At 37.5% G+C, this 23711-nt stretch overlaps 1 protein-coding gene across 1 annotated transcript in view; it reads left to right on the top strand.

The window, feature by feature from the left end:
* The first annotated feature begins 10074 nt into the window (after positions 1–10074).
* Positions 10075–23711, top strand: part of LOC101679560 (nuclear RNA export factor 2) — a 31776-nt gene continuing 18139 nt past the window's right edge. The window contains exons 1-2 of the mRNA XM_004777128.3: positions 10075–10166; positions 11700–11797. Of these exons, the coding sequence (XP_004777185.1) occupies positions 10132–10166; positions 11700–11797 (133 nt within the window). The 5' untranslated portion in view covers positions 10075–10131. The remainder of the gene's footprint in view (positions 10167–11699; positions 11798–23711) is intronic.

Raw genomic sequence — 23711 nt, 5'->3', positions numbered from 1 at the left:
TATTTCTAGCATCTAGAAGAGTGTCTGTAACATAGTAGAACCTCAATAATTATTGGTTGAATGGACATGTAAAATGGCACAACCACTTTGAAGAATAGTTTGGAAGTTCTTAAAAAGTTAAACTTACACTCTACCTACCATATAATATATCTATTCTACTCCTAGATAATTATTCAAGAGAAATGAAAGGTTATATCCACCCAAGTACTTGTGCATAAGTTTCATAACAGCTTTACTCATATAGCTCAAAACTAGAAACAAGTGAAACATCTACCACTTGGTGAATGCAAAAACAAATTGTGAAGTACTGCTCAGCAATAAAAGGAAGAAACTATTTATACACTTAATGATATGGATGAATCTCAAAATATTTTTGCAAAATTGAATCATCTAGAAGAAAAAGAGTATAAGATTATATTTTTCCATTTATATAAAAGTATAGAACATGATGGGGTACCTGGGTGGCTCAGTGGGTTAAGCCTCTGCCTTCGGCTCAGGTCATATCCCAGGGTCCTGGGATTGAGCCCCACATCCGGCTCTCTGCTCAGCAAGAAGCTGGCTTCCCCCTCTCTCTCTGCTTGCCTCTCTGCCTACTTGTGATCTCTCTCTCTCTCTCTCTCTCTCTCTGTCAAATAAATAAAATCTTTTTTTTTAAAGTATAGAACATGCAAACTGACTTACAGTAACAGAAAGCAAATCAGGGCTTGTCTGAGGGTGGTAGAAGGTTTGTAGAGGGAGTGAGGAAGAATTAAAAAGAGCATGAGAAATTTAGGAGGATTAATTAATATGTTCATTATCTTTACAGCAGTTATGACTGCATTCATCTGTCAAAACTTAACAAGTCATACACTTTAAATATATAGTGTTAATTGCATATCAATTATACATCAAAAAGTCTGTTAAAATAGTTATTGATGGATAAAAGAATGAACTCATAACCTAGGACAGTTGTTTCCCAGAAACCTACCTCAAATGTATATTCTCTGTTTTACATTTCACAATTGAATAACCAGACCCCTAAATTTTCAGTCTCTGAGGATCTTAGGAATGGACTTTAGAAACATAATTGACCCTTCTATCCTTAACCTTTTATATGGAAGACTCAACAAGCACAGCCCCACCCCAAACCTTGGATAAAAAAAAAAAAAAAAAAAAAAACTGGTATGAAAGATCTGGCCAAGACTAGGCAGGAGTGAAGACAGTTGATATTTCATGGGCAAAAATGAACTTTCTGAAATTGTTGGCAGTAGGCAGGAAAACCATAGCTCCAACTTACACCATCTGTTGAGAAAAGACATTGTGGACCATGGGCTGAAAAATCCCTGTGGTGAAGAAGAACTATCTTTGAAGTTATGAGAAGGAAATGAGAGAATCAATGTGACAATGAAAAAAACATGCAATTCTCCCATACTTTAAAGAGGGGAGATATAAAAAAGGATCCTCTATGTGCTAGAACAAGGTAATGTATATGAGGATTCAGTGATAGGAAGCTGAGAGAAGGAAATGGTTCCACCTAGGACAGAGTTTTGGCGAGAAGAGATGGTTCATGAAGGACAGGGACTGATACTCTTCCATCTCATAAATCTTCAGGGAAGAGAGGCAAGACTGCCTAATGAAGAGTCTGGTGATGTTTTAATGTGCACTGCGCCAGGTAACCTCTTCCATTGTATACCTGAGGATAATATAAAAGGCACCTTGAATAATTTTTGTAATTAAACTTATCAGTGGTGATGCAACATGGAGGCTTAAGTGGGTAGAAGAATAAATGAAACAAGATGGGATTGGGAGGGAGACAAACCATAAGTGACTCTTAATCTCACAACAAACTGAGGGTTGCTGGGGGGAGGGGGTTTTGGAGAAGGGGGTGGGATTATGGACATTGGGGAGGGTATGTGATTTGGTGAGTGCTGTGAAGTGTGTAAACCTGGTGATTCACAGACCTGTACCCCTGGGGATAAAAATATATGTTTATAAAAAATAAAAAATTAAAAAAAAAAAAAAAAAAACTTATCATTAGTAGAGAAGTAAGAGATAGATTTCAGCACCTGCTGCCAAAAATGGCCCTAAGTGTCCCAATAATATTGTGCTTCAATAAAGTTGTCACCCTGTATTGCAAAATATTTCAACCAAAGTTGAGGGGTTAAATACAGGCCTTCAGAGAAATGGAATAATTCTGAAGAAACGTGGAGAGAAGTTTCAAACTTGCTGCAAGCACAGCTGTGGCAGATGCTCCAGTCTTCTTCAGAGAGGTTTTAAAAACATGGAATGGATTTAGACAGGTGCCTGCTGCTTCCCACTCCTACCCTGTGCTTGTTCTACGCTGTGCCTGTTTAGTTGGCTGCCTGCCAGTCCTAAGAAGAAAAGATCTAAATTGCTCTGGTCTTTTTTTGGCAGCTTGGTTTTTATTTATTTTTTTTATTTTTTTTAAGATTTTATTTATTTATTTGATAGACAGAGATCACAAGCAGGCACAGAGGCAGGCAGAGAGAGAGGAGGAAGCAGGCTCCCTGCTGAGCAGAGAGCCCGATGTGGGGCTCGATCCCAGGACCCTGGGACCATGACCTGAGCCGAAAGCAAGGGCTTTAACCCACTGAGCCACCCAGGCACCCCTGGCAGCTTGTTTTTTAAAATGAACATTTACCAACTTTACCCCACTCCAGTGCCTAAAGAATGACAAACTACGTTGTAGAATGAGATGCAATGGCTATTACAGGAACCAGTAAAATAGAGTGAGGATGCAAGAAAATTGGGGTTAATGTTGATCTGAGGTAGGAATCCTAACTGTTTCAAGTAGCACAAAACATAAGGGTGATTAAAGGCTCTGCTTTAGGGGCACCTGGGTGGCTCAGTTGGTTAAACAACTGCCTTCAGCTCAGGTAATGATCCTGGAGTCCCAGGATCTAGTCCCATATTGGGGGGGGGGGGTCCCTGCTCAGTGGGGAGTCTGCTTCTCCCTCTGACCCTCTCCCCTCTCATACTTTCTCTATCTCTCAATTAAATAAATAAAATCTTAAAAAAAAAATAAAGGCTCTAGTTTAGATGCTTTTACCAAATCCCCCAGTAATCAGATCCATACTCTGGTCTCTGCCTTGGAAGGTACCTATGACTCCCAGTTTTTTAGTCTTTTAGGATTCTGCAATTTGTTTCTTAGGCGGTTGGTATTTAGTTTCTGTGGTCTGCTCAGTGTCTGTTTTCCAATTTCCAAAATTTTGCTCAGATTTTTTTGTCTTCTGTCCTTTTTCCCCAACTTTTCTTCATTTGAAGAGGTTTTCTACTGAGATCAAAAAAGCATTTGTATTCCATTTTCCGTGAATAAGCAGAAGTTCGTGAATAGATTTTTTTCTAATAGTTCACTGTGCTTTCATTTCTGGAATAAATCCTTTGTGATCTTATTTCTTTGTAAGATATTGGTTAGTTCAGTTTGGTATTATTTTACTTAGAATTTTTACATATATAATTATACATGTACTATAATTTCCTTTGCTTATACTGTCTTTTTCTAACGTTTAGTGTCCAATTTTACTAGAATTACAAGAGAAGATTTTTAAATCTTATTGACTTTAATGATAAATGTTTTCTCATCTGGACCAATTGGTGGATATAAATATATCTGAATAAATAAAAAGAATAGTCTTAACATGTGGAAAGGGACCATTACTATTTCAAAAGCACTGCTCTATGAAAAGAGGCAAAAAAAAAAAACAAAAACCCCTCCTCAGTACATGGACTATTACCAATGAAACTGGGATAAAATGTTGCTTTGTTCAGGGGACTTCATTAAACTGGCTTTGTTATTATAATGTATATCTTGAGGAAAAGCCAATAAATTATGTTTTTTTATTAGGTATCAGTGTTTTTTAAGTTTTTATCTAAATTCCAGTTAGTTAACATACAGTGTAATATTAGTTTCAAGTGTACAATATAGTGATTCAGAATGGCTAAAATTAACAACACAAGAAACAAGTATTGGTTAGAATGTGGAGAAAAGGGAACGCTCTTGCACTGTTGGTGGGAATGCAAACTGGCACAGTCACTCAGGAAAACAATAAATTATAAGTGAATAGAGTCTTGCCCATTCACTTCCATGGTGCTATTGTAAAATAAAAGTAAAGCCCTGAGTAGATCTTCACAGTGCTCAGCTTTCCTCCCAGGTCAGGCCAGAACAACTCTTCACAGTGGCAGACCCAGGAGAGAGTCCCAACATTCTCCTTTATCTTTCCTTCCACCCTGACTTGATATCTACTACAATTATTCCTCTGCATATGTTATCCCTTAAAATTCACTGCCTCCATACTAGGCATTTAGATTCAGGTGAGAATCATGGTGGTTAATTTTATGTGTCAACTTGACAAGGCCACAGGGTGCCCAGATATTTTGGTAAAATGGTGTTTCTGGGTGTGCCTATGAGGATGTTTCTGGATGAGGTTAGCATTTGAGTTGATAAACTGAGTAAAGCAGATTTCCCTCTTCAGTGTGGGTAGGCACCTAATTGGTTGAGTGCTGGAGCTGGAATTCTTCCAAGAGGTAAGCCTACATCATTGGACAGTGTTTCACGTCCAGTTATTTAGATAGTGGAAATGAGTAACCAGAGCAATCTCTTGAGGACCTACAGCCCCCAGGCTTTCCCTTTTGACTACTTCTTCCTATTGAGTAAGCTAGATCACTTTCAGAAGCTTCACTTAATCTTTAATTATCCCTCAGGCCACCTATGTAAGATGCTCAAGGAGTGTAGGTAGAAGTTTTTCTGAAGATACACAGGCCAAGATCTCCAGAATGCCTCTCTGAAACTCATCAAGTTAGAGCCAAGCATAGGTTTCCCTTCCATTAATTTATGCTGAATCACTTGGGAGCACTGGCTGCATACCTGGGGTCCTGGTCTGCCAGGGGCTATTAACTGTTAAAGGGAAGAAAGATACATGCCTGGAATATAACTATAATTCATTCATTCATTCATTTATTCATTCATTCATCCAAGTATGTCAAGCATAATGATAAGAAGGGAAAATAGGACCATTAAAAAAATCAGGCAGGGCACCTGGGTGGCTCAGTGGGTTAAGCCGCTGCCTTCGGCTCAGGTCATGATCTCAGGGTCCTGGGATCAAGTCCCGAGTCGGGCTCTCTGCTCAGCAGGGAGCCTGCTTCCATCTCTCTCTCTCTCTCTCTCTCTCTCTCTCTGCCTGCCTCTCCATCTACTTGTGATCTCTCTCTATCAAATAAATAAATAAAATCTTAAAAAAAAAAAAGCTTTTAAAAATAAATAAATAAATAAAAAATAAAAAAATCAGGCAATGCCCTTGTCTTCCTGAAGCTTCAGAGTCTATACAGAGAAAGAAAGAGGTTCTGGGGTAAGGGAAGTGTTTGGGTCCCTATAGTGTCTAACCCCAGTTTATAAAGTCAACTCTTCCCCTTCTGCATAGACAAAGCTGGGACATGAACTAGAACAGAAAGCTGTTCACCAGGAGCCTGTCCATTGTGTAAATAAAAGGTTGAGGAACTAGATTTCTCAAAATTCCACCCAATAAAACCCTTAGTCCTTATTATAAAACACTTAAATTTCATTTAATTTTTTAAACAATCTGAGGAGTGTAACTAATTATTTTATCTCTATATCTAATTAGAAAGTTAAGGTTAAAGAAGATTGAGTGTCTTAAAAGAAAATAGGAGGCATATTGATAATAAGAAAGTGTTAAACTTTAAGCTATGAAATCTTAACTAATACAATATACTGGCTCCCATCCTTTAGGTCCAGGTCAAGGTAGTGGCAAAGCAAATTTCTCAGTCCAAAGCTTGGAAGTTACTGGCCCTTAGAGAGTCATATGAACTGGAGAAGCTATAGTATATTGAAAGCCTAACATGCCATCCTCCTGCCTGATCTGTGTAATTGTTCCTGTCTCTGTTCTGTTGTCTCATAATAATGACATCTTAACACTGGGCTTTATTTTGACTGGATTATTTCTCCCAAAAGTCATATGTTGAAGTCCTAATTCCCAGTGCCTCAGAATATGACTACATCTGGAAATGGGATGTTTAAAGACATGATTAAGTTAAAGTGAGGCTGTTATATGCCTTAATCCATTCTGACTGGTGTCTTCATACTAAGAGGAGCTTAAAAAATGCAGAATCAGACCCATAAATACAGAGAACAAACAATTGTTGCCAGAGGGGAAGGGAAACGGGAAATGGGCAAAATGAGTGAAGAGGAGTGGAAGATACAGACTTTCAGTTATGGATAGAATGTCACAGGAATAAAAGGCACAGCATAGGGAATATAGTCAGTGATATTATAATAGCACTGTATGATGACACTTGTGCACATAGCACAACCTATACAGAAGTTGAACCACTATGTTGTACACCTGAAACTAACATAAAATTGTGTGTCAACTATACTCAAATATAAAAAATGTTAAATAAGTAAATCCATTTTTTTTTAAGAGAGATCACAAGTTGGCAGAGAGGCAAGCAGAGAGAGAGGAGGAAGCAGGCTCCCTGCTGAGCAGAGAGCCCAATGCGGGACTCAATCCCAGAACCCTGAGATCATGACCTGAGCCGAAGGCAGAGGCTTAACCCACTGAGCCACCACCCAGGCGCCCCCATTTTGGTTCTCTCTTTTTTTTTTTTTTAATTTTCAGCATAACAGTATTCCTTGTTTTTGCACCACACCCAGTGCTCTATGCAATCCGTGCCCTCTCTAATGCCCACCATCTGGTACCCCGACCTCCCACCCCCCGCTGCTTCAAACCCCTCAGATTGTTTTTCAGAGTCCATAGTCTCTCATGGTTCACATCCCCTTCCAATTTCCCCAACTCCCTTCTCCTCTCTAACTCCCCTTGTCCTCATTTTGGTTCTTTTTTAAAGGCGCTTAAGACACACAGACGCCAGGATCATGTGTGCATAGAGACCATCATGTGAAAAGACAGCAAGAGGGCACCCATCTGCAAACCAGGGAGAAAAGCCTCAGAAGAAACCAAACATAACAATACCTGATTTTGGACATCTAACCTCCAGAACCATAAGAAACAAATTTCTGTTGTTAAACTACCTAGTCTGAAGTATTTTTGTTATGGCAGCCTAAATAGTCTAATACAAGCATTATGAACATGTTGCAGAGTTTTGCAGGTTATAAAGCAGGTATAATAGCCTGACACAGAAAAGATGAAAATAAAGTGATGATCAATGACCAGTAAAACTAAGAGAAAGATGTTTTATTTATATTAGTGTCAGGCACCCCCCCCATGTGTATTAGAGTGTGCTGACAGGCACTCATTGATGTAACTAAACATTTTCTTAATCCTAAAAAATTCCTGGTAATCATCTCAGAGGAAAAAATATATGATATGACTATCAGGTCTGACAGGAGAAAATCTGACTTTTCTCAAGAAAAGTTATAATTAGAATTTCAGTGTTCTGATGAAAGAAGCTGATCTCGATCACCATCAAAATGTCTAAGTATGCTCTAGTTCCATCCATGTTGTCGCAAATGGCAAGATTTCATTTCTTTTGATGGCTGCATAGTATTCCATTGTGTATATATACCACATCTTCTTGCTTAGCGAAAGAAGTCAAGCAGAGAAAGACAACTATCATATGATCTCCCTGATATGAGGAAGTGGTGATGCAACATGGGGGCTTAAGTGGGTAGGAAAAGAATCAATGAAACAAGATGGGATTGGGAGGGAGACAAACCATAAGTGACTCTTAATCTCACAAAACAAACTGAGGGTTGCTGGGGGGAGGGGGTTTGGGAGAAGGGGGTGGGATTATGGACATTGGGGAGGGTGTGTGCTTTGGTGAGTGCTGTGAAGTGTGTAAACCTGGTGATTCACAGACCTGTACCCCTGGGGATAAAAATACATGTTTATTAAATTAATTAATTAATTTAAAAAAATGTCTAAGTATGGCTTGAGCATAAGTGGGATAGGTGCAATTCTGCTATGTCTTACACTGTGATCTGTCCATCTGTAAGTACTTACAGAGACTAGAGTTGGGCCAGGCATCAGATCTTGATGTCAGACTCCTGTTACTGTACATAGAGGCTTCCTAAATCCAGTTTGAAGTTTCATAATAGGTTTTATTGTAAATACATGGCTCCATTTTCATAACCTGCATTTACATGTGTTCCATAAATGATTCTTCCAAAATTATCTATAGAACACCAATTTTCACAAATTATAGTCACTTGAAAAAAAATCACAACTTCCTTCAGTAGTCTTAGAACTACAAACACACAGTCTGTTGTCGTCCATACTAAAATATTCAAATTTAACCATGGTACAAAATTTACTCTGTTGAATTTTCTTCAGCTTATTTATGTAACTATGTTATACTGCAGGTACTTGGCAAAATAATACCATTGCTTTTACAACACTTTTTTCCCAAGTCAGCAAACCAGTAAGGCCACATCAAATTTATTATGGATATACATACAAAAGCTTCAGTTTTCCACACAAATCAGCGGAAGAGGTGTTCATAAAACTGCAGTTTAAAAAAAACTGCATTGTATATTCTTCTTTGTTCTTTCTAGGAAAGTTCATAGTATATCTTATATACACAATAATACCTAATTCAGATTCTACTTATTTTTAATCTTTGTAATTCCAGCAAGAGCCAGGTATTATGTTTAAATTCTGCAATATTTCTTTTTTTGGTATTTATCTAAAAGGAGATGTTTTCAACTATCATTTAACATTATATACCACATATTATATAAATGAATATTACATATATTATTACAATTATATTTATACATTAAAATAAATCTAAGGGTCTTAATTAGTTTCAATTTTGTTTTATTAGTTTTAATTACTGGTAGTACCTGAAATTATTTAAATGGCATTTCAAAGAGGTCCTCCATTATCTCAACTTTTCAGAAACTGAAGATGGCCGTCCATTTAGTCTGAATAAGGAAGACTGAATTAATATTAATTTTTTTGAGAATCTAGTGGGTGATCAAAACACAAAGTTTGGATCCAGAGTGTCTGGAAGCAATCCCTGGCTTGACATCTATAAATTCTATCTTCTTAGGCAAGTGACTTAACACATATGTGTTTCAACTTCCTCATCTGTGAAAACTGAAAAAATAAAGATAGTACATACTCCATAGAATCACCCCTATTAAATGAGTTAATATTTTTAAGCCCTTGACTCATAGTAATTATTGTGCTTCTTTTTTAGATTAACAGCTAAAATTCACTTACTTGGTTCACTTTAGTTTCCTTTAGACTTCCACAAAATTAAATCAACAATGCTTCTCTGTAACCACTCCTTAGGCTTTTGAAGTAATCACCACAATATGGCAATTGTTATGGTTTTAGGGAGGACCCATTTCATTGCTGTGTATTAATTTGTGTCTTAAATTTCATGTATTATTAGAAAAATAACAGAATTAGCACATTAAAAAAGGGGCGGGGCAGGCAAAGCCCAACTTTGTGTGCTGAGGAAAGTCACTTGGAGCCACCACCATCACTAGGGAGCCCAGGAATGTGGGCAATCTCAGATCTCCAGATCTCATGAAGAGAATGCTCTCCTAAAACATGCAGATTGGGAGAATCCTGCTGTTGTTGTACCCAACTATTACCAAGCTGACCCAGCATTTAAGCACTGTGGGATCCTAAGGCTGTTGTCACATAAATACTGTCATCATGTGAACACTACAATTATGTGGCAGGCCCACACATAGGGGTCATGTCAATACCATGGGCTTCTAAACCCTAAGGTCACCTGGTCTCTCTGAACCGGTTGCCACTATGATCATATGGTAGGTTCAGCATCAAGTCACTACAGAATCACGGACTCTTAAATCCTGCCCATCAGGTGATTTTTTCCCTGTCATGTGGCATGTGGAAACTTCAGCTCTCAAAATCACATGGGTGTCCTGTTTCCGAGGTCATAAGGATGATGGTCATATATCAGGCTCTGTTGTCTCTATCACTAAAGATTGTGGACTACCAAACTGTAAATCTAGGCGTCAGCAACCATGTGGCGCCTATCATTACGTAGCAGTCACGTGAGCACAGCAGCTACCCAATCGCTTTTGGTTAGCTATATCCTCCGGTCACGCGAGGCTCAGATTTCTCAGTCACGTGAAAATCGAAGGCTCCTGAACCCTGAAGTCACTTAGATCTTTCTGTCATGTGGACCCTGCCGGTCAAGTCTCTGGAAGTCAGGTAGACCCCCGATAGCTGTGGGTTATGGGGATCCTGCAGTCCCGTGATTCCGCTATAGTCGTGTGCGAGTGTCTGTGTTTTTAAGTGTGTGGAGTCTCCTGAAGTGTGAGAAGTGTGGCTCAACTTAGCTTTCTGAGGAGTCAGACCTATACATAAAGAAGACCCTGTGGTCTGCACTCTGGCAAAGGGAGAATTTTCCTGAGACTCTGGTTCAGATTTTTTCCTTTCCACCAACTTTTATATACTGGCGTGGCAAGCGGCACTTGGGTGGGCGGGGCACCAGTAAATACTTGATCTTTACTCAGAGTTGGCTTGAGAAGATGCCCCTGGGGGTCATGTACTTCTCTCAATGGCCAATTTCTAGAAATGCGGTGGGACCCTGTTGCCATTCCTCTTCCCCAGCGCCACACTGAAGCCCTACCTTTTTTTTTTTTTTTTTTTTTTTTTTTTTTTTTTTTTTAAGATTTTATATATTTGACACAGAGAAAGAGCACACGGGCAGGGGGAGCGGCGGGCAGGCAGAGGCAGAGGGAGAAGCAGGCTCCCTGGGAGGGAGCCCCATGTGGGGCTCGATCCGAGGACCCTGGGATCATGTCTCAGTCGAAGGCTGCCACCTAATTGAGCCTCCAAGGTGCCCCTAAACCCTGCTCTTGATTATCACCCTGCCGTATTAGCTTGTCTGTTTTGGACTCCCCTGCCATTGTCTGTTATCAAAGATACCAGAGACCTCCTAGATGCCAATTTGTATAAATGACTCCAAATATGATTTTAATTTCTTTCTTATTTGATTCTGTGGAGAGAGGGAAGAAGAGACTTTCAAAGAATCAGATATTTTGGGGGCGCCTGGGTGGCTAAGTGGGTTAAGCCTCTGCCTCAGGTCATGATCTCGGGGTCCTGGGATCGAGCCCCGCATCGGGCTCTCTGCTCAGCGGGGATCCTGTATCCCTTTCTCTCTGCCTGCCTCTCTGCCTACTTGTGATCTCTCTCTGTCAAATAAATAAATAAAAATCTTTAATTTAAAAAAATCAGATATTTTTTCAATGAAAGTGTGAAAGTTCAAGTGTATTCAAAAATATTTTTAAGTGTCACAGTAGCCATTATCTCAAGTTTTAGAATGTTTTAATTAGATTTACTTTGTAGTCCAACAGGTTTTCAAAGTGCACATTGGGTGCATATATTTTTGTACTAGGGATCTTTAAGTAGCTTAAACTAATCCAACCAGACACTATTAGCTTCTGATTTTTCTCCTGATTTTCTAACCATTGCTTCGTAGAATCCTTGAAAACTCTTTTCCTTCCTCCTGTTCTTCATGTGGAAAAAATAGTAAATTTATTTAAGAAAAACATATTAAGTAAAATTATGGGTGATACATAAAAATCACACAGGTGGTAGCAGATGAGTAAAATTCAGCAAATAAAGGACTGTGTTTACATTTGTGAGGTTTTGAAATATCATTTGATAGGCACTTAAAGAATATTGTCATGTGTAATATTTTTATTTCTCATATCCACTTTACCTTTTCTCTCATTTCAGCACTTCCAGATTTGATACACAAAATACTATGTCCAAAAGGCAGCAACAACAAAAATATGTTCTTCCATCAGATAAATATGAGACATATAGAAATGAAGGTAAAAGGATTTTTATATTGTCATATTTTTAAGATAACTATGCTAATATGCAATTTGAATATCAAAGAGAGAGGTAGTGTCTTAGTCCTTTCAGGCTGCTTTAACAGAACATCATGAAGTTTATAAGTGAGAGTTGCCAAGAGAGGCAGTTCACAGAATATTTCACAGAACCAAATCTTTTTGCTATTGTAAATGACATATTCACAATGATATATTATTTTCTATTTGTTACAATTCTTTTGTATATATAGTATTACATCCAGTAAACTGGTCAATCTCTAGTCTTATAATTTTCTGTAGATTCTCTGGAATTTTTTAAGAAGAGTTTTGTTTCTTCACTTTTACAGTTATGAATTTATGTATATATGTATGCATTTATTTATTTTGGTTAACTCACTGCCTAAGAGACTCAGATGTTGAAGAGAACTGATCATATGAGGGTGACTGGGTGGCTCAGTTGGTTGAGCATCAGACTCTTGATTTTCACTCAGATCATGATCTAAGGGTTGTGAGACTGAGCACTACGTTGGGCTTTGTGCTCAGTGCAAAGTCTGCTTGATATTTTCTCCTTCTTCCCCTGTCCCCCATTCGTGTTCTCTCTCTCTTAAATAAATAATTTTTTTAAAAAAAGAACTGATTACCTGATTTAATATGGAATGCTTTCAATGTTTCACAATTATATATGGTGTTTGTTGTAGTCTTTTTTAAAAAATATATGTTATCAATTTAAAGAAATAGCTCTCTATTCTTGGTCAGCTGAGAGCTGTTGTTTAATCTTGATTGGTTACTAAATTTTATTTGTACCCCTTTTTCTGAAATCTTTGTGTTGATTATCCTTTTCCTGCTTTATCTTATTAATGTGATGGATTATATTATGGATCTCTTAATGTTAAGTCACACTGCAAGTTTGGGATAAACACAACTTTGTTATGTTGTGTTATCTGTTTTACCCATTGCTGGATTTGGTTTGCTAATATTTCCAATTTTTTGCATTTCTATAACTAATTAAGACTGAACAGTAATTTTGCCTTTTCATGCATTATTTGTCAGGAATCCTTTTTAAATTAAGAAAGAGAACTCTTGGGGTGCCTGGGTGGCTCAGTGGGTTAAAGTCTCTACCTTCGGCTCGGGTCATGATCCCAGGGTCCTGGGATGGAGCCCCACATCAGGCTCTCTGCTCAGTGGGAGCCTGCTTCCCCTTCTCTCTCTACCTGCCTCTGCCTACTTGTGATCTCTCTCTGTCAAATAAATAAATAAAATATTTATTAAAAAAAAGAAAAGAAAAGAAAGAGAACTCTTTATATTATTTTCTATTTCTTCAATTCAAAACAGTATTATTTTATGACACATGAAAATTATTTGAAATTCTCATGTCTGTAGCCCTGATATGAGGAAGTGGTGATGCAACATGGGGGCTTAAGTGGGTAGGAGAAGAATAAATGTAGCCATATATAAAAAGTTTTACTGGAACAGAGCCCATGCTATATGCATGGCAACCTTTGGCTGAAAAAATAGATTTGAACAGCTCCATCAAAAACTGAAAAGCCTGCAAAGTCTCTATTTATGATTTGACCCTTTCCAGAAATAATTGTTGAACTCTGGCTTAGAGCAGTTGTCCTTAAAACAAGTGCACAGTAACTGGTAAATGGCTGGAAGTCCCTTTGGCTAAGCACAGGAAGATTTACTGTAGTCAATTGTGACTTCATTCTAGGATTTTTTTCCTCAGTAGTCCATTTGCTTGTGGTATTATGGCTCAGGTGTGGGAATTGATTTTTCAACCATTCAAATATGTAAAAGCCATTCTTAGCTTGCAGGGCCCACAAAAACAGGCCACAGAAAAGGTTTGGTCCCTGGGCCATAGTTTGCCAATTCCCTGCTCTATGCTAATGGAATCACTAGGTCTCCAAAATAGCCGTAAGTGGAAGGTCAGCAAATGAGATGGAAATCATTCCTAGGATCTTCTTCTGGCAAACATAACCAAAAACTGACAGTTTAACATAGTAATTTTCAGTCTTGGTTGCACACTGCAGTCATGTGGAGAGTTTAAAAAATGTAGTTGTCTAGTCTGATTCCAATTCTGCTTTAATTGTTGTAGGTTTACCTTGGTGCCAGCATTTTTTCACTTTTTAAAATTTCTTTTTCTCAAAATTTTATTTAAATTCTAGTTAGTTAACATATAGTGTAATACTGGTTTCAGGAGTATAATTTATGATTCATGACTTACATATAACTCTCTTATGATTTGTTTTCCCTTCGATTTTTCCCCTATGATCATCTGTTTTATATCTTAAATTCCACGTGGGAGTAATATATCATATTTTTCTTTCTCTGACTTATTTCACTTAGCATAATGTACTCTAGCTCTATCCACATCATTGGAAATGGCAAGATTTCTTTTTTTTGATGGCTAAGAAATACTTCACTGTATGTATATACCACTTCTTCCTTATCCATTCATCAGTTGATGGACATTTGGGCTCTCCATAGTTTGACTATTGTAGATAATGTTGCTATAAACATAGGGGTTCATGTGCTTATTCAGATCAGTACTTTTGTATCCGTTAGGTAAATACCTAGTGGTGCAATTGCTGTATCTTAGGGTAGTTCTATTTTAACTTTCTGAGAAACCTCCATACTGTTTTCCACAGTGGCTGCAGCTCTGTTTGTATTCCCACCAACAGTGTAAGAGGGTTCCCCTTTCTCCACATACTCACCAATATCTGTTGTTTCCTGTGTTATTAATTTTAACTATTCTGACAGGTGTGAGGTAGTATCACATCATGGTTTTAATTTGTAGTTCCTTGATGATGAGTGATATTGAGCGTATTTTCATGTCTGATGGCCATATGGATGTCATCTTTGGAAAAATGTCTATCTATGTCGTCTGCCTGTTTCTAAACTGGATTATTTCTTTTTTGGGCATTGAGTTTAAGAAGTTCTTTATAGATTTTAGATATTAATCCTTTGTCAGATGTGTCATAAATATCTTTTACCATTCCTTAGGTTGCCTTTTAGTTTTATTGTTTCCTTCATTGTGTAGAAAATTTTTATCATGATGAAGTCCCATTAGTTCATTTTTTGTTGTTTCTCTTGCTTCTAGTTCTAGAGTCAACTAGTAGAGTCATGTCTAGTAACAAGTTGCTATGGCCGAGTTAAAAGAGATCGCTGTTTGTGTGTTCCTCTAGGATTTTGATGGATTCCTGTCTCACATTTAGGCCTTTCATCTGTTTGAAATTTGTTTTTGTGTATAGTATAAGAAAGTGTTCCAGTTTCATGCTTCTGCAAGCTGCTGTCCAGTTTTCCCATCATTATTTGAAGAAACTGTCTTTTTCCGTTGGATATTCTTTTCTACTTTGTCAAACACTAGTTGATCATATAGTTATAGGTCCATTTCTGGGTTTTCTATTCATTTCCATTGATCTCTGTGTCTGGTTTTGTGCCAACATCATACCGTCTTGATGTTTGCAGCTTTGCTTTTTTGTTTTTGTTTTTGTTTCTGTTTTAAACTTTTTTTTTCAGTGTTCCAAGATTCATTGTTTATGCATCACACCCAGTGCTCCATGCAGTACGTGCCCTCCTTTATACCCACCACCAGGCTCACTCAACCCCCACTCCCCTCTCCTCCAAAACCCTCAGTTTGTTTCTCAGAGTACACAGTCTCTCATGGTTTGTCTCCCTCTCTGATTTCCCCCAACTCCCTTCTCCCAATATCCTCCATGTTATTCCTTATGCTCCACAAGTATTACCATATGATAACTGACTTCCTTAAGAAATTAAACACAGGAGTACCTGGGTGGCTCAGTGAGTTAAGCTGCTGCCTTTGGCTAAGGTTATGACCTCAGGGTCCTGGGATTGAGCCCCGCATCAGGCTCTCTGCTCAGCAGGGAGCCTGCTTCCCCATCTCCCTCTGCCTGCCTTTCTGACTGCCTGTGATCTCTCTCTGTCAGATAAATAAAATCTTAAAAAAAAAAAGAAATTAAACATAGAACTACCCTGTGACCCTGCAATTGCACTACTGGGTATTTACCCCAAAGATACAGATGTAGTGAAATTTGTACCCCAATGTTCATAGAAGCAATGGCCACAGTCACCAAACTGTGGAAAGAGCCAAGATGCCCTTCAACAGACAAATGGATAAAGAAGATATGGTCCATATATACAATGGAATATTGTGCCTCCATCAGAAAGGAAAGAATGAATACCCAACTTTTGTATCAACATGGATGGGACTGAAGGAGATTATGCTGAATGGATACAGCTTTGTAATACAGGTTAAAGTCCAGAATTATGAGGCCACCAGCTTTGGTTTTCTTTTTCAACATTCCTTTGGCTATTTGGGGTCTTTTGTTGTTCCATACAAATGTTAAGGTTGTTTGTTCTAGCTTTTTGAAAAATGTTGTTGGTTATGTGTAGATTTCTTTGGGTAGTATAGAATTTTTAACAATATTTGTTTTTTCAGTCTATGACCATGGAAAGTTTTTCAGTTTCTTTGCTGGTTATAGTTCCTGTTCAAATTTTCTATTTCTTCCTGTTTCAGTTTTGGTGGTTTGTATGTTTCTAGGAATTTGTCCACTTCTTCACTGCACATTATGTTGGCATATCATTTTTTATAATATTCTCTTATAATTATTTGCATTTCTGTGGTGTTGGTTGTGATCCCCCTCCTTCTCTCATGATTTTATTTATTTGGGTGTTTTCTTTTTTTCTTTTTGTTAAGTCTGGCTAGGAGTTTATTTATTTTGTCAAATATTTCAAAGAACCAGCTCTTAGTTTTGTTGATGTGCTCTACTGTGGGTTTTTTGTTTTGTTTATATCATTTATTTCTGCTCCACTCTATTACTTCCTTTCTGCTGCCTTTAGTCTTCGTTTGCTCTTCCTTTTCTAGCTTCTTTTGGTGTAAGTTTAGGTTGTATATCTGAGGCTTTTTTTGCTTCTTGATGATGGCTTGTATTTCAATATACTTCCCTCTTAAGACTGCCTTTGCTGCATCACAAAGGTTTTGGACTATTGTGTTTTCATTTTCATTTGCGTCCATGTATATTTTTTATTTCTTCTTTAATTTCCTGGTTAGCCCATTTATTCTTTATTAAGATGTTCTTTAACCTCCATGTATTTTATAGTCTTTCTAAATTCTTTTCTTGAGGTTGATTTCAAGTTTCATAGCATTGTGGTCTGAAAATATGCATGGTGTGTGATCTGTTCTGGAGAATGTTTCATTTAGACTCGAAAATAATGAGTATTCTGCTGCTTTAGGATGAAACGTTCTCAATACATCTGTTAACTCAATCCAGTCCAGTGTGTCATTCAAAACCATTGTTTCCTTGTTGATTTTCTTCTTAGATGATCTGTCCATTGCTTTAAGTCGGGTGTTAAAGTATTGTATTATTATCAATGAGATTCTTTATGTCTGTTGTTAACTGATTCATATATTTGGCTGCTCCTGAGTTTGGAGCATAAATATTTACACTTGTTAGATATGCTTGATGGATGACCCTTTAATTATGATACAAAGCCTTTCTTCAACTCTATTTACAGTCTTTTGTTTAAAATATAGATTTTATGGTATAAGTATGGCTACCCGAGCTTTATTTTAATGTCTGTAAGCATAAAGGTAGTTCTCCATCCCCTCACTTACAATCTGCAGATGTCTTTAGGTCTAAAATGAGCCTCTTATAGGCAGCATATAGATGGGTCTTTTTTTATGTATATCCATTCTGAAACCCTATGTCTTTTGATTGAACCATTTAGTACATTTACATTCAGAATGATTATTGAAAGATATTAAATTAGCACCATTGTATTACCTATAAAGTTAATGTTTCTGGTGATGTTCTCTGTTCCTTTCTGGTCTTTGTTGCTTTTGGTCTTTTTGTCCCCACTCAGCGAGACCCCTTTAATATTTTTTGCAGGGCCAGTTTAGTAGTCATGAGTTCCTTCAGTTTTTGTTTATCTGAGAAAGTCTTTATGTCTCCTTCTATTCTGAATGACAGCCTTGCCAGATAAAGTATACTTGGTTGCATGTTTTTTCCACTCAGCATGTTGGATATATCATGCCACTCACTTCTGGCCTGCCAAGGTTTCTGTGGACACCTCTGCTGCAACTTCATCTATCTTCCCTTCTAGGTTAAGGACTTTTTTCTCTTGCTGCTTTCAGGATTCTTTCCTTTTTTGTGTATTTTGTGAGTTTGACTATGATATGTCTTAGTGATGGCCAGCTTTTGTTGAATTTAATGGGAGTTCCCTCTGTTTCTCGGATTTCAATGTCTATGGCCCTACTTAGATTAGGAGTTTTCAGGTGTAATTTGCTCCTTTTTTTCCTCTCTCCTTCTGGGATTCCTATGATATAAATATTATTAACCTTTAAGGAGTTGCTGAGTTCCCTACATCTACATTTGTGATCCAATACCTCTCTTTCCCTCTTCTTTTCAGCTTCATTATTTTCTAGAATTTTATCTTCTGTATTACTGATTTATTCCACTGCTTCATCCATCGTCATTGTCATGGCATTTAGTCAGCTTCACATCTCAGTTATAGCATTTTTAATTTCAGCCTGAATAGTTTTTGGTTCTTTTATCTCTGCAGTAAGTGATCCCCTAATGTTTTCTATGTTTATTTCAAGCCCAGATAATATCCTTATAATTGTTGTTTTTAAATTTTGGTTCAAACATCTTATATCTGTATTGATTAAATCCCTGGACTTTAACTTCTTCCTGTTCTTTCTTTCGGGGTGAATTCCTCTGTCCTGTTATTTTGTCTAGGTCACTGTTCTTTTTTGAATGTTTGTTAGAAAAGCCTGATATATTCCTGCTCCTGAGAGTAATGGCTATATTAAGAAGAGGTCCCCAAAAAGCCCCCCCACAAAAAAAGTCCTATATGCACTCTGCCTCTGTGTTTTGGCTACTCCTACCTCAGGTCAGTCCTCTGCAGAATTTCTTTTTGCTTGCAGTAGGGGTTGTTTTGACCTTGTCCACTGTATGGCAAGTTTTAACTAGGTGTCTTTTGGTCTGCTTGTTAAAAGAAGCTAGGTTAAAAAGAAGAAGAAGAAGCAACGGCTAGATCCTATTTCCCTCAGAGCTGAAACTTTGCAGCACTCTATGATCAGTAAATTTGGTGCCTATGAGGGGTTGTTCTGGTCTTCTAGCGGTGGGGCCTGCTGCACTGATTCCAGGAGAACTGCTGAGGAAAGATGCTCCTGCAGGGTGCTGCGGGATGGGGATTGCTGTAAGCAGCTTCAGCCTCCACTGGCAGCACTATGTTGCTCAATGAACTCTTTCAGGGCTGATGGCAGGGATAGGGAATGGCCTCATCCCACTCTTGTCCCTGAAGCAGGGAGTTTACACCTCTCACTGTTCACAGAAAAACAATCACCCATCTTGTGCCCCTGGTTTCTGTCATATCCATGCCTTCCCTCTGTCTGTGTCTGAGCTATCTGCCTGCCAGGTTGCACAGTAGGCCTGTGTTTTATCCCAGACCTGTAGCTGGGTTTCAAAACTCCAAATTTTAGGAACCCACATGGTCTGGACCTACACTGGTCCTCTGGCGGAGGGTCTAACCACACTTTTCTCGTTTGTGGGTGGCACAACTGCAATGTGATTCAGACATTATAGTAAAGTGCAGCAAAACGTCGACACCAAGGTCTGCTGCCCTCTGCTGGTGTCTTTGTTCTTATGCTAGGGAACAGGGCAGCACATTGCCACTGCCAATTCTTTTGTGCCCAGAGAGGCTATGCCACCATTCCCACATGCACTCTAAGAAGGTGAATTGTTTCTCCCCATGCGACTTCAGACCACACTGCCCACTCTCGGATCTCTGCCCTCCTTCCCCACAGGAGCACCGCTAAGCCCACCAGGCATGACCCTGGTGATGGCATGGACTTCTAAATTTCAGACTTTGCATTCTGATGCTTATAGTAACTTGTGGTATTCAGTCCCCCTTCCTTTTCCCATTCAGTGGTTTTAGGGAAGAATTTTTCTTGTGTAATTTACCTGCTGCTTTCTCTCTCCTCTCTGTCGTTAAGGCTCCCTCCACTTAATTCGAGGCATGAGGCAAGCTTAAGGTCCCTCTACTACTCTGTCATCTTAACTCCTTCCTCTTTTTTCAGTCTCCCCAAATGGCTCTAGTATGTGAACAATGTCTAGAACTACCTGAATGATTTAAATAATGACAGTGCAAATATTTAACAATATTTCATTCAAAATTTTATACTTGTGGTTTTGGAATAATAATATTACATTAATAAATACATATAATATGCCAATAGTAACAAACAAGGTGTAGATGAAAGCTAAATACCCATGAGCACAGTACTGACCTGGCAGTGAAGCTTTCTTTGCAGGAGACAATCATGACCCAGGGTAAGGATGGAAGAGACAGAAAGAACTCAACAAATCAAATGATTTGTAATGAAGGATTATAAAAAAATAGAAAAAGTAGAATAGGACCTTAAGATAATATTTTCTAGAGAGATAGAAGTATGATAAAGGAAGAAATATATATATTATAAAAGAATAGAAAACTGATCAAGAAATATGGCTGATTTAACATAAAGATCTACTTTCACTTATTCCTGAAGTCTCATTAAAATAATATCAAAGGTATACAGATACATATGATAGGATATTACTCAGCAATAAAAAAAAGACAAAAACATGGGTGGATCTCAAAAACATTGTGCTGACTTAAAGAAGCCAGACACAAAGGCATACAGGATATATGATTCCATTTAAAAAAATGAGATTCTAGAGCAGACAAAATGAATATGTAGTGACAGAATGTAGATACAGGTTTACATGAGAGAAAAAAAGACTAATTTGGTATGTATATACCCATGTGGTTTATGCAATATATCTTGATCAAGGTGGTGTGGTGTATACTTTATACCTTGATTAAGGTGGTAGTTAGCTTTAATCCCAGATTTTTACATGTAAGTAATTTGAGATCAGGATAAATTGGGTGAACTTTCCAAATTGTTGTAGCTTATTAATCAGAGAAAAGATGGGGGGATCTGATTATCAATAATAAATTGTTTCTATTGTGCTGCATAATGAGTCAATAAGAGTAGTGCTTCCCCCTCAAACACCTGACAAAACCTCAACCCAGCCTTGTATACAAGTGAATTGTGGATATGAAAGTATAAATATCTGCATTCCAGCCAACCATTTTTAAACACAGTTGACATTCTTATGTTCTTTTACCTTGACTTCATGTTTGTATTTGTAAATCAAAACATAAACTTTATTTATTTTTTTTAGTAACATATAGTGTATTATTTGTTTTAGGGGTACAGGTCTGTGAATCACCAGTCTTACACATTTCACAGTACTCACCATAGCACATACCCTCCCCAGTGTTCATCACCCAGTCACCCCATCCTTCTCACTCTCCTCCCCTCCAGCAACCCTCAGTTTGTTCTCTGAAATTAAGAGTCTCTTATGGTTTGTCTCCCTCTCAAGTTTTGTCTTGTTTCATTTTTCCCTCCCTTCCCCTATGGTCCTCTGCCTTGTTCAAACTCCTCATATCAGTGAGATTTTATGATAATTGTCTTTCTCTGATTGACTTATTTCACTTAGCATAATACCTTCTAGTTCATCCATGTCGTTGCAAATGACAAGATTTCAGGGTTTTTGATGGCTGCATAGTATATACAGACATCTTCTTTATCCAGTCATCTGTTGATGGACATCCAGGCTCTTTTCATAGTTTGGCTGTTGTGAACATTGCTGCTATAAAAATTCGGGTGCATGTGCCCCTTCGGATCACTACATTTGAATCTTTGGGGTAAATACCTAGTAGTGCAATTGCTGGATCATAGGGTAGCTCTGTCTTCAACTTTTTGAGACACCTCTATACTACAAAGCATAAACTTGCACTAATATTTACTTCTCAGTAATGTATTATAATGTACATTTTTTTAAATTGTGGCAAAAAGCACAGAACACAAAATTTATCATCATAACCATTTCTAAGTATATAGTTCAGTACTGTTAAGTATACTCACGTATTTGTGAAACCAATCTCCAGAACTTTTTCATCTTGCAAAACTGAAACTATCTGAAACAGCAGCTTCTCTCGCCCTTTTCCACCAGACCCTAATAACTACCATTCTACTATCTGTTTCTATGAGTTTGACTACCTAAGATACACCATAAGAGTGGAATCATACAGTATTTCTCTTATTGTGACCAGCTTATTTCATTAAGCATAATGTTTTCAAGGTTCATCCATCTTGTAGCATGTGACAGGATATTCTTCCATTTTAAGGTTGAATTATATTCTGTAGTATACATATACCAATATTTGTTTATCCATTCATCCATCAGTGAACATTTTACCATCTACCTCTTGGCTGTTTATGAATAATGTTATGAACATGTATGTTCAAATATCTCTTTGAGACTCCACTTTCAATTCCTGTGAATATATAACCAGAATTGTGATTTCTGGGTCATATGGTAGTTCTACTTTTAATTTTTTTTGAGGATTCTTCATACTATTTTCTATAAAGGCTTTATTGTTTTGCCTTTCCACCAAAGGTGCATGAGGCTTCCAGTTTCTTCACATACTCACAAACACTTACTCTGTTTGGTTTTTTGTACCATCCTAATAGGTAGGTGGTATCTCATGGTGGTTTTTATTTGCATCCCTCTGCTGATTAGTGATGTTTCCTTCTATCCCTAATTTGTCACGTGTTTTTTTTTTAATTATGGAAGTGTCTTACATTATGTAAATTTTTTCCTACATAATTTTGATGATGAGTTTGTTTTTGCCCTTCATTCTGTTAATGTAGTGTATTACAATGATTGATTATCACATGTTGAACTATCCTTGCATCCTAAGGATAACTTTCACTTGGTCATGGTGTGTAAACCTTTTAATGTGGTGTTGCATTTGGTTTGCTCATATTTCTAGAGGGTTTTGAAAGAGCATTCACCAAGGATATTGGCCTATAGTTTTCTTGTAGTGTCTGTCTGGCTTTGGTATAAGGGAAATGCTGGTGTCATAGAATTAGTTTGGAAGTGTTCCTTCTTCAATTTTTTGGACGGGTTTCATTTGGCATTCATTCTTCTTTAAATATTTGATAGAATTTGCCAGTGAAAGGCATCTGGTCCTGGGCTTTACTTTGTTGGGAGATTTTTGGTAATTGATTCACTCTCCTTACTCACAATTGACCTGTTCAGATTTTCTATTTCAGATGTGATTCAGTCCTGGTAGTTGCTGTTTTTCTAGGAATTTATTTCTTCTAGGTTTTCCAATTTGTTGGCATACAATTGTTTATAATATACTCCTACAATACTTTTCATTTCAGTGGTATCAGTTGTAATGTCCCTTTTTAATTTCTGACTTTTGTTATTTGGATCTTTTTATTTTTTTCTTAGTGAATCTAACTAGAGGGTTGTCAATTTTGTTTACCTTTTCAAAAGACCAACTCTAAAGTTTTGTTGATTTTTTTCTATTGTTTTTCCTTTCTCTATGCCATTTATCTTTGCTCTTATTTAATTACTTTCTTCCTTCTGCTAGTTTTGGGTTTTGCTTGTCCTTTTTCTAATTTCTTGAGGTAAAAAAGTACATTGTTGATTTGGGATCTTTCATCTTTTCAATGTACACATTTGAAACTATAAACTTCCTTGTTAGTGTTGCTTGTGCTGCATCCCATATGTTTTGGTATGTTGTATTTTCATTTTAATTTGTCTCAGAGTAGTTTATAATTTCCTTTGTGACTACTTCTTTGACCCATTGGTTGTTTATGAGTGTGCTGTTTAATTTCAGTACATTCATAGATTTTCCAGTTTTCCTTATACTGCTGATTTCTAGTTTCATTCTATTGTGATTGGAAAAGATACTTCATATTATTTCACTCTTCTTGAGTTTGTTAAGACTTAGGCTCTGGGCACCTGGGTGGCTCAGTTGGTTAAGT

The sequence above is a fragment of the Mustela putorius genome, unplaced genomic scaffold (genome assembly GCF_011764305.1).
Source record: "Mustela putorius furo isolate JIRA1106 unplaced genomic scaffold, ASM1176430v1.1 tig00000842_pilon_pilon_pilon, whole genome shotgun sequence".
NCBI classification, from domain to species: Eukaryota; Metazoa; Chordata; class Mammalia; order Carnivora; family Mustelidae; genus Mustela; species Mustela putorius.
Note: the sequence above shows the minus strand (reverse complement) of the source record. Positions and strands in the feature narration are given on the sequence as shown.